This window comes from Xiphophorus maculatus, chromosome 2, assembly GCF_002775205.1.
Source record: "Xiphophorus maculatus strain JP 163 A chromosome 2, X_maculatus-5.0-male, whole genome shotgun sequence".
In the NCBI taxonomy this organism is placed as follows: Eukaryota; Metazoa; Chordata; class Actinopteri; order Cyprinodontiformes; family Poeciliidae; genus Xiphophorus; species Xiphophorus maculatus.
The window spans coordinates 25,804,004-25,820,785 of NC_036444.1; the positions used below are offsets into that span (position 1 = coordinate 25,804,004).

The following is a 16,782-nucleotide window of genomic DNA, read 5'->3' on the forward strand; positions in this document are numbered from 1 at the left end:
GCGCTGTGAGAGGAATCCGTGTATGTTGGGGGACAGAGCGTGCACGCAAGCTCCAAACTCCATCTCCTTCCACTTTCTCGCTGTGGTGTCCAACATGTCCGCCCCTCGCGTCCTCTTCCGGGTGTCGGCAGCCCGCGTGCTGGGAGACACGCTGCGGTTCGGCCTGGCCGGCAGCCACGGTCGAGGCCACTTCAGTGTGCAGCGCTCGGGTCGGCAGACCGGGACTCTCCTCCTGGTGACGTCCATTAACGGGCCGGCCACGCTGGAGGCCGAGGTGGAGATGAGCGAGCTGGAGAACAACGCCCTGCTAGGCCGCTACCTCACCAAGGTCACCCTGTTTGTGTCCCCGTACATGTTCTAGCAGGGAGGACAAGCGAGAGGAGTCCGTGGACCATTAACCATTCAGTGGATACCATAAGAGTTTGGTGTGATACTGAGACCTGGATTTTCAGAGACATCATCTTTTTGTTCGTTTGTCAATGTAGTAGTTAGAAAAGTTGTAGCATTAGCTGGTGACCTCGCAGCACTTTTTTTTTATTATTATTATTATCTGTGTTTGTTGACTCAGCATGACCACTTAGCTATGAACATGTGTAGTCCTTCATTCTACATATAGACTTAGTGAACCTTTTCTACAGCTTTAAACACGCTCTCATTTAAAGAGGGACAACAATATTTGTTTCTTTCTTCACACAGACTAATATTGCCTGGTAAATCCTGGAGAAGATGTTTGGAACAGTCAATTGTTCTGAAGGATCTTTCTTGGTTTAACACACCCTGATAAAATAAATGGATCACTAAATCGGCCTCTGCAAAACATAATGACCCGGTGAGGAAGTAACTCAGCTTCACCATTTGGATCAGCTGCGTCGGTGCAAGACATTCGGTTTTCACCAAGCCTTAAGAAGAGGTTTCAGAAACCATTAGGTTTAAAAACATGCAACTTAATCGGCTCACACATGAACCACCACAAGATGGTTATTTTATTAGGTCAACCAAGCTACAGTTAATGATTGACTAAAGGCTTACTTATGAAGTTTTGTGTTGGTTTCTTTTGAAAATGGTTCTGAAATCTAACAACATGAGCAGAAATGGCTGAAACAGAACGCAAGTCTTACTCTGTGTTTTTGTTTGAAGCAAAGGCTGCTGACCCCCCTTTCCTCTGGCTCTGCCTCCAGCTCCTCAACAGACTAAAGAGGTTTTACATTTGATCACACAGACGGCTAAGAAAAAAGAAACCAAGTGTGCAGTAAAAACAATTCATATTTAAAATGACAAATACTGCCTGATGGATAATATGAGCTAACATTCAGCATAAACCCGGTAAGCATTTATAAATGTGCATGTTCTTGTAAAGCGCTGATGTATTGCAGCTCGTTCAATTCAGGTTGATCCTCCAACCAGAGTTTATATATACAGTATATACTGTATATATAAAATCATCCTGGTCAGAAGAAAGGTTCTGTTCCTACTAGTGTGGATTTCTTTTCTCTCATTTTAAGGGAATTTATAACATTGTGGATTTGTGTTCATCTGTTCATTGGTCTGTAACTGATGTAGCGTATAAAGGAAGAGAGTAACCATGTTTACGCTCCTTCTCTGCTCATAGAGGTTTATCTTCAGACATGGTCACAGCTCCCAAGTTGAAATAAAAAGTGGACAAAAAAAGAAAATAATTTTTCTTAAAAAAAGACTCTTTTCAAACTTGATCATTTTTCATGGCTCCTGCTCTCCGACACTCCATGACGACAGCCAGCCACACGTGCAGAATCTGACTTTAAACAGGAAGGTCGGCACAACTTTTACACTTGTAATCAATTCACACGCATGTAACGCTCACTAACGCCATGTACTTTTTTTGTCTTTGCACAAGCAGAAAAAAAAAAAAAGTAGAGGTGGTCCTAGCCTGTTTGGCGCTCTGGGCGAACCCCTCCACCCTCCTCAGATATTTTAGGAAGGAGGTCAGAGTGTTGCTGAATGTGTTCACCATCAAGGGAAAATTCCTCCAGTGAAGGATTTCACAGTTGATGGATTGTCAATAAATCAAGATTGAAAAGATGACCCTCATCCATCCATCCATCTCATGTTTCAGTGATGCTGGCTGCATTTATAGGAGCAGGAAAGAATAAATGAAGGTTTATTTCAGCCTCATGGTGAAACTTTTACTGAAATTATGACCTACAGTATTTATGTTGTCTTTTTGTACATGCATGCATGTATGCTCCTCTGAAAGCAGAACAAACATGTTGTAACATACCGTCTCTATCATCTCCAGGATTCATTGCTTATCCATTCCCTTTTTTACGGGTGAAGTAAAGGGTTAAGAGATAACTTGTACGTTTGTGCTGTGAAAACTGGGATGTTTTGGCATGTTGGACTGAAGAATTTTACACTGATTTGTCAGGCAGCCAGGGGCCTCCACTGACCAGACAGAACACACACATGAAAACACACAACTCAGATGAACACCAATCCTCACACACAGAACCTCGTGCAACAAACCAGGCCGCACTCCATAGTGGTCCTTACCGTTAGTCTGAGAGCCAGCAGAGAGAACAGCAGAACTTCGGCAGCTAAACGTGCACAGGTTCAGAAGAATTCATTTAAGATCTAGATTTTATTTCTGCAACCATCTGTTTGGGCAGCAGGATCAGAGACAGAAGAGGCTCAATAAACCTGAGTGCTGGTTCTGTTCTGGGGACTAACTACCTCTGGAGATTATAGTGCAAAGAATAAAATAAAATAAGAAAAAAAAAAGAAAATGTGCCGTCATAACATACAGTCTTCAGTTGGACACTACAGAGCCGCTGTAACACAGTCCTCTACAGGAGATCCTTTCTGCCAACAGCCATCAGAATATACAGCTCTGGAAAAAAAAATGAAGAGACCGCTGCAAAATGATCCGTTTCTCGGATTTGAATTTTTAGAGGTTCATGTTTGAGTAAAATGAACATTGTTCTTTTATTCTATGAACTACTGACACACGTCTGAAATTCCAAGCAGAAATTTATTTATTTGCAGAAAATGAGAAATGTCAAAAAGAATGAAAAAGATGCAGTGCTTTCAGTTCATATTCATTTACAAACACCAATACTAATGTTCCAACTCAGCAAGAGTTCAGAAATCAATATTTGGTGGAATAACCATGATGAGGTTTATTATTGTCATCATGGGGTTCAGTGCAGTGCTCTTCATTTTTTTCTAGAGCTGAATATATATATATTATTTTGGGTTTTAACAATTTAGTTTCCACTTGTAATTTCCCTTATTAGTTGACTTACTAGCTTATGAGTGTAAGTATTTTTGTTTTAATATAATTTGGATGGAAATTGTCCGTTTATTCTTAATTTTGTGCAGAGCTTTGAGAACATCAGTGTGTGAATTCACCCGATTACCTCAGCAGTCACACTAAGCATATAGCACAAATATAACTACATTTTCAATAAACTGGGAACATTTTCTTTGTTGCAATCAGTATTTATAACAGATCCACATGGTGTTGTGAAATGCAAGTACATACAGCAAAAATTACATCCTGTGTGCTTGACTGCAAAGACGGTTCTGAGAAAACACCTGGACGACAGAATAGAAACCTTGCACACTTTATTATTAATAAGAAACTGTCCATAGTTTTCTGTACAGAGCAACAAAAGGAGACAAAAACAGTGAAGAACGAGAAGTTCCACGAGTCCAAACAGAAACCATGTATTCAATCACAAACTTAAAAGACTTTCCATCACCTCTCTGAATCATAAAACAGACGACCAAACCGCCTGCACAGTTCAAAACACCAGGCAATAATTAACACACGATGTGGACATCGTCCATCTCGGACCAACCCTGTCATTTGATGGGAGATGCAGGGACGTTTTAGGCACAACTTTGATTTAAAAAAAAAAAAAAAAAAAAAAAGAAGAAGAAAAGACTGAAAAAAGGCAGTTGAGAGAAGAAAGTGTGGAGTTGCAGGCGGCGAGGGCGGCACTCGCTACAGAGCGCCTCAAGAATCGGCTAGATGAAAAAAGTAGCAGTACAAGTCAACTGCACGACACGCACAGCATACGACACAGACAGTCATCTAGCTGTTCTGTGTTCTGCTCTCTCTCTCTCTCACACACACACACACACACACTCACGCATCTTAACCAGCAGGTTTCGCTATTTTGTCCCCCAAACTCCAGACCTCCACTAGTCGAGCTTTCAGCAGCTGAGGCCTCAAACTCCAGCAGCAGACCCACAGAGTTAAAAATGCTTTTACTAACACACACACAAAAATAAAGCAAATCATTATCTTAAGCTACAGCTTTAAATTTCTGATGTATAAAAAGGTTAAATGAAAATGTCATTTCATCAAGCCCTCGCATCAGTCAAGCTGCTGGATGAAGATGATGCCTGGAGGAACTCAGACCTGTCTCTTTCCTTTCTCCCTTCAAAAAGCCTCGCTGAAAAAAAAAGAAAAAAAAAGGCAACAGTAAAGCACATTCAAATCAATGAAAAAAAACAAACAAAAAAAACACAGATTAAACAATAAATAAAGATATAACAAAACATTTATATTCATTGACATTAAAAAAAAACAAAACTGTGCAATGATTCCAGTATCATCTTCACACAAAATCTTCACATCTTTGTAATAATATGATCTGTTCTTAAAGTCTGCCCAAATTGTTTCTTCTAGAGAAAAAAAAAAGAAAGGAACAAAGGCCTCAACCTGTCTGGACTGACTCCTCTGATACCAACAGTTTGTGTAAGAATGAGAACCGAAGTGATTTCTGCTGCTCTGCTCAGAGACGGAATGCTAACAGTGGCTGGAAGCTGCGACGGAGGAACCAGTTCACTGTCGGAAAACAAAATATTTATATTTACATATGACTAAGTGTTCGCTCCCCTTTTAATCCTGTGCGGCTTGGTTGAGAGATGGCTGGTAGGTGCCACCTACCTGGCAGTCCCATGGCAAAGACAGAGAAAAAAAGTAATAATAATAATAAAATAAAATATCCCCAAAAACCGTTCCACAACCAAGAAGAGTGTTGGGACAAAAAGGACAGGACTGGACAGCGAATACTCACACCAAGAGACACAGCTTCATTGTTAAAATCTCTATAAGTCAAGCCTTATCCCATCGCACTTTCTACACATTTACACTTTAAATGTTTTTATTCTCCACCAGTCAGTTCTGAGAGCTCATCCTTCCTCTCTCCTGCTCCGCCACGTCCTCGCCCCCCCACGCCCCACCACCCGGCCCGGACCCCCCCGCCTCCCCCCTCAGGATGAGCAGGAGAGGAAACAGATACTGAATCGACATCAGGGAGGCGGGTGGAGACCAAGAGGCGGCGCCACACATCCAACCAGGAACAAAAATGAGGGAGAGGAGAAACTGGCCTCATGAGACGTGGGAAGTCACACCCACGTTCACCAGTGGGGCTTTGGGAGTGATGTCATTTCCCCAGCAGTGATTTAAAAAAAAAAACCCTGATGAAGAGGACAAATCAGGTTGGACGCTGCAGTTTTTTTTTTGTGTGTGTGTGTGTTTTTTTTTTTTTGTTCGTTTTGTCTTTTTAAATTGATGGGTAAAAATGGGCCGTGTGTCGAGAGGATTCCTCAGAGGCGGCGGTGGGTTCTCCTGTGAACTCTTCCTGACCCCCCCGGGGTGGGCGGGGCTTACCTGTCCTTCAGCTCCTGAGTCACTCGTTTTGTGAATCTGCCACAAAACATCCCAACCAGGAAGAGCAGGGCCACACCCGTACCAATCACAGTGAGGATGTAGTTCTTGGACGGTGATGTCATCACCTGTACGGCCAGGTCTGAGAATCCCTCAGCTGGCGCCACCTGGAGGAGAAACCAGGAGGATAAAAAAAAAAGAAAAAACGGAACCTGGTTAAGAACCAGAGACACGACTTTCTGCAATATTTCACCACGACTGGAGAGAACATAAAAGAAACAAGACAAACAGTCGATAATCAACAACCTTCCTAGAAATGAACAAAAAATAATCAGCTACCAAATCAAACATAGGAACATTTTTAAATGACATAATTTATAAAAATCAATTATTCTAGCTGGGGCTTAAGAGTTCAGATTTCTAAATAAAAGGGATTTCCACACAGTCTTCTAAAAAAAACCTGAAATATATTCATTCTGTCATGTAGCGTTTGGAATCTGCTCCATGTGGTGATTTCTGTGATCACTTCTTTTGTTAAGACATTTTTTTATGACCAGATTCATCATTCAGGCTGTTTGCAAAAAATACCTGAATATTACCAACCCTTTGAGTCTTAAGTTTCAAACCTCCACCTGGATATGTTTGCTTGCTTTAATAGTAAGCAGTTTTTAAAATTTCCCGAGTAAATACATATTACCCATTTATCCATAGCAACAGGAACTTTCAATATCTAGCAGTTATGTTCGCAATAATTTACAGTCTATTTAAAGAGCGCCCCTCAGATTAATTTCACTCCCTGCTATGAAATTACCGTAATAACCCGATATTTGCTGAAAGCTCAACGTCTCCCCTGTCAGAAACTGTTGGAATTTTTCAGTGTCGCGGATTTACCGTAGTGCAAATTTGGCTGCGTCGTCGCCGACATGTTTTATCCTAGAAGGGTTGAACTACAACACAGTCCACTGACTGCTGTAAGGGACGGACACTCAGCGTTCATAAAACTCTGACTTTGGGTAAGAACACGGCAGTTTAAAAAAAGCTTGTGTGTGAAATTAAATTTGAGGGTCAATCCTCCTGGACAGAACTAACACACACACACACACGGCTGTGCAGAGTGTGTGTGAGAGCTCTACATTCACTGCCAGGTGTGAGAAGTCGGCCGTAGCTTCACACCGGAACCAAAACTTCAACCTGCGTGAGAGCAGCTGCACGGCGGAGCAGACAGCTCAGCGCCTGGGGTCAGAGGTCAGCCGTACCTTAGCAGCGTAGCTCCACATGTCGATGCGATCCTGGAGTCTCTTCTTGCACTCTGGCTGCAGACGGACACGTTTGTCCTGCAGCGCCTCCATCAGGCAGGACATCTCTGAGGACGAGAGCCGGCTTCAATACCCAGAACTGTGCAATGATGCATGTTCACTGATAGATATACAGAGCCCCCTGGTGGACACGGGGGGGAAATAATGTTCTGCGTTCACTCACAATACAGCCACAATTACAATGATAATAAATGTCAATTTAAATTTGTAAATACTTTTAAAGAGCCTCATTTAAAACGTTTTTAGACATTCTTAACTCTTTGGTGCAAAGAACAAATGTTACTACTTGTTCTTCATTAACCAAACTAACAACATTTTTGAAAAACACACAGAAAACTGTCAGATCACTTTATTATCCCGTGACAACAAGTATTTACCTTCGAACAGAAAGTTTCTGTTTATGCCTTAGAGGAGATGGAAAGAGATGGGAAGCCCATGATTGACATGTTTTGCTTTTGCACGAAAGTTTGTATAGAAAAAGATATAAAACTTCAATATATCATTAATGAGATATCTAACAAGCATACAAAACCTTACATAGCAGAAAGACTTTCAGTATTGTGAGGGAACACAAAAAAGCTTCTAGGGGACTCCGTACAAATATACCAGGATGGACGTTCTTTCAGTTTAGTTTTTTTTTTTTATTTATTTTTTTATAATTTGAATTAAATCAATAAACCAGCACACTGAAACTCAACAATTAAGATGAATTGTGTTCAGTAACAAAAGAAACATTTCAAACTAAAGCATATTCCTCCTGTTTTGTTTCTTCTGGTCATAAAAATGTAACTGGACAACTACAATTCAAAACAAAACAAAGTAAATGCTTCATTTTTATGCTGTGAGCCGTCAGTTATTTAATTTATTTTTTTAGTGTGTGTGTGTGTGTGTGTGTCTTTCAGTCTTTTTCTCGACAGAAACGTCCATTTCGCACTTGCTAGTTATGTTAGCACGAGGAGCAAAGTAGCTTGATAAATTTGACTAGCAGCCAATCAGAAAGAAAGATGAACATGACAAATAATGTCAATAAATTATTTCAACTTATATTTTATAACAATGATTGAAAAACTAATGAGATTTCATGATTACAACTTTTTTAAAATTTAAGCTTAAAATGTAAAATTTTGTTAATTTTTTACTCTTTTTTTTTTTTTTTTCCCCCCCATCATTTGTCCAACTTCCGAAACCTGAGGACAGAGCAGCTGTATTTAAACTACTATTAATACAGACAGCTGGACCCTGTTTACTAATTAAGGGACCTTTGAATGCAAAGGGTTCAGCTGGATTTTATTTAAGAGTATCAGAGCAAAGGGGGCAGAATACAAAATAAAAAATTAAAAAAAACAATTTACCTTTTCCCTTCACTTTAAGGCCTGATTTTGCATTGAAATTCAAGGAGTCATATATATTAGAATAATAATAAAAGATTAAAAAAAACTAAAAACAAACCCAAAGTACAGCAAACTATCAAACTCTGTGCATTTTGAAGATTTATTTTTGATCAAATGCGCTTCTATACAGGTTAGCTTCACTCTACCTTGATGTGTTTGTAATGTTTATCCAAAAATAACAGGAGAAATCAAACAATACGAGGAACAAGTGCCAGTCGCTCAGCAGCTGTGTGTGTGCAAGTGTGTGGGGGTGTGTGTATGTGTGTGTGAGGACTCACGGCGCCCCCTGCCAGGTGGGATGGCAGCACAGTGGTGTTTGATGTCCAGCGCGCACGCCGTGTGGAGAACAGGGTCAACAAAGATGTCCGCCTTGCTCTCCTTCAGCATGTTCAGCACTTCCTGCGGGAGGAGCAGGACGCAGGAACACGCATTAAGGAGCGGAGGGAAAAGGAAGTGACTCTGTAGGAAAACTGTTCTGGAATAATTCTGTTCCTTAATTTGCAGTTCTCTCTTGATACGTAATGAAAGATTATCCAGAGGAAACAAAGCTTTGCTTCGTCAGCAGATCTTTCACCTTCTTACAAGCTTCCTGTTTGATCTTCAGAAGGTTGATTTTCAGACACTCCTCCACCTGTCCTGTCTGCTCCTGAGCTGCTGCCTCCTCTGGACACAGACTTGAAATCTACACACACACACACACACACAATTATTCACACACATGCATTTAAAAAGACAAACTCTTGGCTGCTCTGTATGCAGGCGTTTATCATACATTTCAGTGGAAAGAGAAACTATCCAGGAAAATGACTTCATGTTCATGTGTTGGTCCAGAGCAGTGATGATGACTGGACAGCTTCGTCCAGTACACTCTGCTCTGTAATTTATTACGGTAGACTGGATTACACTACACCAATTCAGTTCATTTACAATGTAAACATTAGCCAAGTTTTTTTTTTTTTTTTTTCATTGTATAAACTGGTTTACCTTCAACAACCAACAACACATGGTCTAGGAATATTTTAAGACCATTCCCTCCCCCTGCTGGTCAGTTGGCTACACAACAACCTGTGTTAACTGACTCAAGTTTTTCACTCCCATTTGCTATAATCCCACAAGTGCAACAGCCGCCAAGCAAAATACTAGAAACAGGTTTTGTTGAACCTGGGAGGTGACGGGATAACGAAGCAAACAGGTTTGGAAACGTGGTAGAGTGTGTGTTCAAGCAGAAAGCTGCAAACCTCTTGGGTGCAGTGGATCTGGAGCTGAGGGTCCAATCTGTAGTCCAGAGCCGACTCCTGCAAGATGACCCGAATCTGATCCTCACAGTCAGGAGACAAACGCTGCAGAACACAGAGCAGAGGAACAGCAGGAATCCTTAGAGCTTTACTGTTCCCTACACATCTAAGGCATTCCATTGTCGTCACGCGTCTTCATGATGAAAATGTAAAAATGCTCAAGTGTCATTTATACAAGTAACCATGCGAGCATCGACTCTGACCTGGTCTGCATATTTGAGTTTGAGGCAGGAGATGACCTGACCCTCCAGCTCCGTGTCCGTCGCTCCCTTGTTGAGGACGGACTGACAGAATTTTGGGATGTCGGCTTTACAGGCCTTCTTCAGCACAGGGTTTAACCTGTAGTCTGAACACACACACCCACACACACACAGCTGTTAGGTTTGTATCTGCTTAGGTTTATATGCTGGGCTCAGCACAAGGGGGTGAAAGGTCAGAGAGGGTGTGTGTACCTGTGTTCTGGGTGATCTGTCTCTTGGTGATCATCTGTTTGCATTTAGGATCCATCAGCTCACTGTTCTTGTTCTGTTTCAGACACTGAAGAACGTTCTTCCCCTCCGACTCCGTGCAGAACCGCTGAACAAAAACACAGTAAAGGCAATGAGACTGCAGCCTGAGCCACTGGAGGCTCTGTGGACGTTTCACAGTGGCTCTGAATAACTCTGAATAAGTAAGTATCAAACACAGGTTTTAGCAGTTCTAGTTTTTTCATGGAATAATTTTACGTAATTTCAACAACAGAATGACACCAAAGTACCAGCAATATTTGTTTGAATCTATTATCTTATCATGCGGGCAGAAACTTTGTTCTTTACGACATGAAATCCGTCTCTTCTCACTTTACAGAAGATCTCAGTTTTGCTCGAGTCATTTGCTGCGTCCCATTTTCTGTCAATTTACTGTTCAACAAAAGCCACCAGTGCAAAAAAAATAAAATCTTAAAAATATATAAAATATTAGATCTTTAAAATAATTTTTTCCTATAGTAGGTATTTGTCAAAGTACCTTTTTTTCCCAAAAGGTCATGCAACATTGTTGCTCTAGACGGTTTTATTTAGCTAAACAAAATGCAAAACGGTTCTTTGGATTGTTAAGGTTGCAGACGTCTCCTGGGAACAATAACTATAGTTCACTAAAGACTGCCAATCAGTTCCAGTGTGTTACCTTCAAACATCACAAATTACTTAAATATCTTGGGGTGTTCTCACACCTAATACTCTAGTAGACTTGATTCGACTGGGGACCAAAATTGCAATACTTGCTACATTTTCAGCTGCACTGTGTCTAACAATTGAAAAACCTGTTCCCCTCCTCGCCTGTGGTGGCGCTGCACCAAGAACTACTGAAGGAATAGATACAAAAACCTCCGAAGAAAACACCGAGCACAACTTCCTTCCTCACAAAATGTGAAGATAAATGGAGTGGCGGCAGATTTTAGCAGTTGGAGGATTTCCCTTTTGTCTTTGGTTAAACTCTCCAGACCTCGTCTGAGTTACTCATCATCTGGTTCTTCTTCTTGATTTATTTCTGAACAACAACACTCAACAATAGGGCTTACACTGAATAAAATAACAAAATATAGCAGAGTCAACCCAATGTGATAATAGAAATCACAAGCAGTGGTGGCCCACCCGGATCATGTGCTTGCAGACCCTCATCAGCTGATAGTCCAGTTCAGGATCAACCATCTCCACCTCCTGCAGCTTGAAGATCTTTTGGTGGCAGCGCGAAGACAGCTGGCGTTTGTTCTCCTTCAGACACTCGACCACCTAGTGAGGGATGCAGACAGAGTCAAACTTTAGATTCTCCATGAGGACGAGGGATGGAATAAAGAAGAAGGCCATGGAAGTGAATCCGCCTGTCCTGGACGCTACGTTTCACAGACTCAAACTGAGCTAAACTCAAAGTAATTCAGAAGAATAAAAGTACAAGAAGCTGGGCTGAAAAATCAAATGGTGGTTTCATTGTCTTCTCTGTTGTCAGATTAGTTGCAATGCAATGAAAGAAAAATACTTTTTTTTAATCTAATTTCCACAACAAAAAAAAATCTCAAAATCCTCTTAAAAAAATATTGCAGTGTGTACTGCAGGGTTTACAATAACCCTGCAGCACATTATCACAGATTTAAATGAGCAAAATCTGTAAGAACCAGCAGCCCAGTCAGCTGTGTAGCTTCCAATAACACAACTTATACAAAATGGGAACACTGTTTCTTTGACATGAAAATGAGCAAAAAATGTGTGTGTGTGTGTGTGTGTGTGTCCTGTGCATTGGCTGCTGACCTGTGCATTGCCAAAAGCCACGTTCTGACACAGCCGGCTGATGTCCGGCTTACATGAGTCGTACAGCTCCGGCTCCAGACGGATGTCCTCTGACTGATGGATTCATAGAGAAACACAATGTCAGGTTTAAAACTGCACCAAAGTGCTGTACAAAAACGACAACAATAGAATAAGTAGATGAAAAGATGTATACAAGAAAATATATAATAAAATAATAAGAGTAATAGTAATAAGTAAATAAAACATCACAACAGAAGAGTCTGAAACACAGACTGATGAAAGAACTCTAAAGTTCAACAAGAACATCCTGCACTAAATGTCAACTGGGGATAAAAGCCTCAAACTCAAACATTCTGTAAAACCACAAGACTTGAGTGAGTGAAGTTGCAACAGTGTGTCAGTGAACGCACCATCTCCACCTCCTCCACTCGGAGCTGCTTGCGGCATTTGACCGACACGCGCTGCTCCTTGGCGTCCTGCAGCGTGTCGTTTCTCACCGTGGTGCTGAGGCAGATGACCACGTCCACCCTAAGCAACAGGGAGAAAAACGCGTACGTCATCAACACGGCCACGTTTCAATTCAGCTTTTCAGTAGCAATTTAGATGGAAAGTGGGAAAAATAAATACAACGTCCTGGCAGCTGCATCTTCCTAACAACCACAGAAACACTTAAAAGTGAGATAATGGGACGTCAGTGATGACAAACATCATCTGGTAGTTTATTAAGACAGAACAGCTGAAATGGTTGAGTCAACACACACAGCAGCATTTAATGGGCAACTTTCTGGTGCAAAATATGGAAACTAAACTCCAGGAACTGATTTTTTCCACTTACTCACATGTTGCCTCGGAAAACAAACATTTTTATTTGTTTGGTTTTATTTTTAGCCTTTCATTCACATGAAAACTTTTACAATCACTAAAAATGATTCATAAAAACTCTGACCAAATAAAATAGAGGCTAAAACACAGTGTGTGTTTGTGAGCAGAAAGCAGATTTCTGCATCATTGTCTGAAACAAATAGTCTGCATATACAACACATTGCTTTAACACAGTGTTTTTAATAAATGAATATTTTAATATACTGTTCAAAAGTAGTTCAAACTATTAATTTACCTCCATGTTTAATTCTGAACAGGAAGTCGTGGTTATTTTGAAGCAATCTGATTGGCTGACACAGGTTTTAGCTTTGTGCTACACTGCCCCCTATGGGTTGGGATGATTAAAAAACAACATTCAGTGGCAGATTTGTGTGGGTTCATGTGGATGAAAACTTTTCTGAAACCACTCCAGTGTGTGTGGTATTTTGTAAAAACAACGTGGCGGAAATATTGGTCTTCATAAAGACCTGGGGGTGCGTGGACAAGGCCGAAGAATGTTCACAGAAAGACTAAATAAGGAAGAAATTACAGGAATCTTGTCATTTAGGCACATCTAACAATCTACTAACAAGAACTTGTTTGATTAAAGATCGATGATTCTCATGACATGCTTTTCAATGTCGGGACAGTTGAGTGGAATAAACATCATGCAATGCTTATTAATGTCTGAATTCATCTAAATGTTCTCAAACTGGAGTACAAACCCAACAGAACCGACTACTGCTGAAGAAGAGAGGAGAACCGGAGGAGCTTACTTCTTCTTGATGTTGGGACAAAGCTTCAGCACGTCCTCTTTGCAGGCGGTCTTAAACTTGTAGGAGAAACGGAAGTCTTTGATCTGAACCTGCAGACAGTCACAGCATACAGGACGGTTAGCTGGAGATTCAGCAGATGGTGGAGCTGTGTGCTTCACTACTACAGCTACGAGTTCACTATAAATTAAATGCAGCTTCTAAAAATTAGGTTAGGGTAGAATTTAAAAACTAGCAAAACTTGAAGCTTGCTATGCCATTTAGAAACCTCCATGTCCAAATCTGGATGCATCTAAAATAAATGATTTCACCCTCCAACCCCAACTGTAAATGATTGCGCCTTGTGTTTTACAAAATAGCATAAAGCTACGCTAAATCGGTACCAGTTGAAGGGTCTCTTTAAAGGTAAAGGTAATTTTATATATATAGAATTACCTTTTATATAATTACCAATTTCAGAATTACCGATTCTGAAAACAAAATTGCCTTGTTTTCGGCAACAAGGCAATACAAAGTGCTTTACAGGATTTAAAAGTAAATACAAACAAAATAACAAACCAAACGAAAGAGCAAAAGAAGAAAAAGCTAATAATGTTGATCCAAAGTAAATAAACTAGATACTCCTATTCAGGGTTGGTAGATAAGTAGAAGTATCCTTCCTCTGGTCTAATTCCTTTTCTGGGTTGAGAAAATAGGAGTCTAAAAGTATTCTCTGAACTTTCTAAGTGCTCTAAATTTGTAAAAGTAATGAATACTCCACAGTTTCTAAGTAATAATAAAAACTAAATGTTCTTGTTCTGGAAGAATTTTTTTCTGGATTCTAAGTTTGTTCCAATTCCTTTTCTGGGCTGTAATAATAGGAGTCTCTCTGCATCTAAATAGTGAGTAGCTACTCTACAGTTTCTAAAATATAAGCTAAAGAGTGACTAATAAACTAGAGTCTCTGGATTCCAAGTTTGTTCGAATTCCTTTTCTAGGTTAAAAGTGAGTACTCCACAGTTTCTAACAAAATAAAATAAAAAAGGGGAAAGGACACTTTAGGGCAAATAGCAACATTCAGACAAAACAAAGGGCAAAACAAAGACACGAGTGAAGGCGGTGACATCACAGGGCCATGAAACCACGTTGCTCAGCCTCCCAGCAGAAGTCCGATAAGATGTTGTTACCAAGGAATGTCCTTGGGAGCGCTCAGCTCCACGGATAACAGGAGGTGGGAAAGAGCGTTATGATTGCATATCTTCAAGAAAATTGGAAATATGCAGCGTTTCCAAGGCAACATGGGGAAACCAATTCAGATACAGAATGTCTTAGGTCGGGTAGATTATAAATTTCAATTTTCCCTAAAGTTTCTCCGATGCATCTCAGTTCCCAATCATCCATATTAGTCATTCCACTGACCCAAAACTAGCAACAAGATTGATTCCATCCCGCTAGTGAGCTTTGAGTCCTCAGCTGGGCTGCGAGTCTCAGCAAGACTCACATCCAACTTGCATCTCTGTCCACACCAACAGTCTGTTCCGTAACAGAGCCGTCAGCCAGGTGTCTTTTAGCTGACTGTCAACACAACAGGGTCATGCCTCAAAAACTACTTCCTTTTCTACTTCACAATAAGAGACTGAAAATGATTAACATGATGTAAAACCTCAGCTGTGACTTCACCATAGTTACATGCAGAGAGTAACTGATTAGGAGAAATTTGTTTAACCCAAATAAAAAATTATTTTTCTTGGTTAACATTGTGGAGTGAATTGTGAAAGTCAATGACTTCATGTAATCTGATTGGTTTTCTCAGATATTGTACTCCTTGACAACTAAGATCAATTGGAACATATGTGTGACTTAATTTAAATTATTTTTTGTAAAGTGCCTTGAGACAACATTTGTTGTAAATTGGTGCTATAGAAACAAAACCAAAAATAATCTTTAAATATTATGAAAGTGGAAAAAAAGCCTTTAAAAGCTGAGCTACAACAGAAGCTTGGTTTGCTCACCAGCTGGAAGTGTGTGACTCCCACCGCACACTTCTCATTCATCTCCTTCTGGTGTTTGTTCTGAATCAAACACTCCATCAGGTCACCAGAGTCGATCTGATTGTCGGCTACCTCCTGACACATGGAGAGAAACGCAGACACAGACACAGGAAGGGGTCAGTTTAAAATGCTGCACTCATCATCCAATAAGTTCATGAACTAAAAAAAAAAAAAAAAAAAGCAGTGTTTTGATTGCTGTTACCAGTTATCCCAGTGTCAAAGAGGGAGAACACGTGGTACAATTACACAGCATGTTTGTGGTTTTAAAGAAACGCATGTAAACCACAACTGCTCCTAAAACCTTCGGTTCCCAAATTGTCTCAGGAATTTATTTAATGCTACATTTCAAATATGAAAACACAGCATCTGTAATGCATCAGTAAGTGGATACTCACATGACAGTAGCCTTGAATGACAGGTTCACAAGCTCGCATTAATAAAGCCTCGATCTGAATGTCCTGAGGAGGGAACAAACAGGCAAAGTTTAGTCACAACATTATGTCTATTCACAGCTTGATGGCTTCAGTAATCACTCTGAATTTCAGCTGCGGTGCTGAAAACGCAACAGCTTAGAAAGGAACGCAAACCTCCGACTCGAGCTCTGTGAGATTCCCCACCACGTCTCTGCAGTCGGACACCAGATCCTCCAGATGGTCCTGCAGACACTCCAGCTCCTGGCCGGTCTCTGACTTCTCACTGCACCACTTCCCCAGGTCGGCCATGCAGCGTCTCTGCAGCTCAGGATCCAGCTTCACGTCTATCGCCCTCTGGTGGAGTATCCTCTGGACCTCCACCTTACAGTCCCTCGATAGCTGGGGATGAGGAGCGAGGACGCTTCCGAAGTTAGTTTTATCGAGAAAAATTATTTTCACACTTTATCCTAAAAAACATGTCTGGAGATGAGAAGAAATACTTTACTGAGGCAAAGTTTCCTGCTTTATGTCAGAGTTTATGTCTAAACTCTGACATATGTCAGAGTCAGAGTTTATGTCTCTGACTTTGGATGCCTCTGTGCTTCAGCACACTTCAGCGTTTCCTCTAGGGGGGTTTTAAACCGTGGTGGATACATGCTGTAATCTTTGTTAAATTAAAAAAATACAACAACAAAAAATACCCCAACAACAAAAATGTTGTCCTGAAGGTGTGGACACTTATTTTAGATGATTCACCATCAG

General features: G+C 40.7%; 2 protein-coding genes across 2 annotated transcripts in view; one reads left to right on the forward strand and one right to left on the reverse strand.

Moving 5' to 3' along the window:
* The window catches only part of LOC102235352 (fibulin-7-like), a 30,138-nt gene extending 26,226 nt beyond the window's left edge, over positions 1 to 3,912 (forward strand). The window contains exon 8 of the mRNA XM_005811856.3: positions 1 to 3,912. Within this exon, the coding sequence (XP_005811913.3) occupies positions 1 to 361 (361 nt within the window). The 3' untranslated portion in view covers positions 362 to 3,912.
* Positions 3,587 to 16,782, reverse strand: part of LOC102235602 (Golgi apparatus protein 1-like) — a 26,989-nt gene continuing 13,793 nt past the window's right edge. The window contains exons 12-26 of the mRNA XM_014473627.2: positions 16,195 to 16,419; positions 16,003 to 16,065; positions 15,569 to 15,682; positions 13,581 to 13,669; positions 12,354 to 12,471; positions 11,944 to 12,036; positions 11,293 to 11,430; positions 10,114 to 10,237; positions 9,865 to 10,007; positions 9,605 to 9,706; positions 8,941 to 9,048; positions 8,645 to 8,765; positions 6,916 to 7,022; positions 5,663 to 5,826; positions 3,587 to 4,439 (exon numbers count right to left, since the gene is read on the reverse strand). Coding sequence (XP_014329113.2) covers positions 4,427 to 4,439; positions 5,663 to 5,826; positions 6,916 to 7,022; positions 8,645 to 8,765; positions 8,941 to 9,048; positions 9,605 to 9,706; positions 9,865 to 10,007; positions 10,114 to 10,237; positions 11,293 to 11,430; positions 11,944 to 12,036; positions 12,354 to 12,471; positions 13,581 to 13,669; positions 15,569 to 15,682; positions 16,003 to 16,065; positions 16,195 to 16,419 — 1,722 coding nt within the window. The 3' untranslated portion in view covers positions 3,587 to 4,426. The remainder of the gene's footprint in view (positions 4,440 to 5,662; positions 5,827 to 6,915; positions 7,023 to 8,644; positions 8,766 to 8,940; positions 9,049 to 9,604; positions 9,707 to 9,864; positions 10,008 to 10,113; positions 10,238 to 11,292; positions 11,431 to 11,943; positions 12,037 to 12,353; positions 12,472 to 13,580; positions 13,670 to 15,568; positions 15,683 to 16,002; positions 16,066 to 16,194; positions 16,420 to 16,782) is intronic.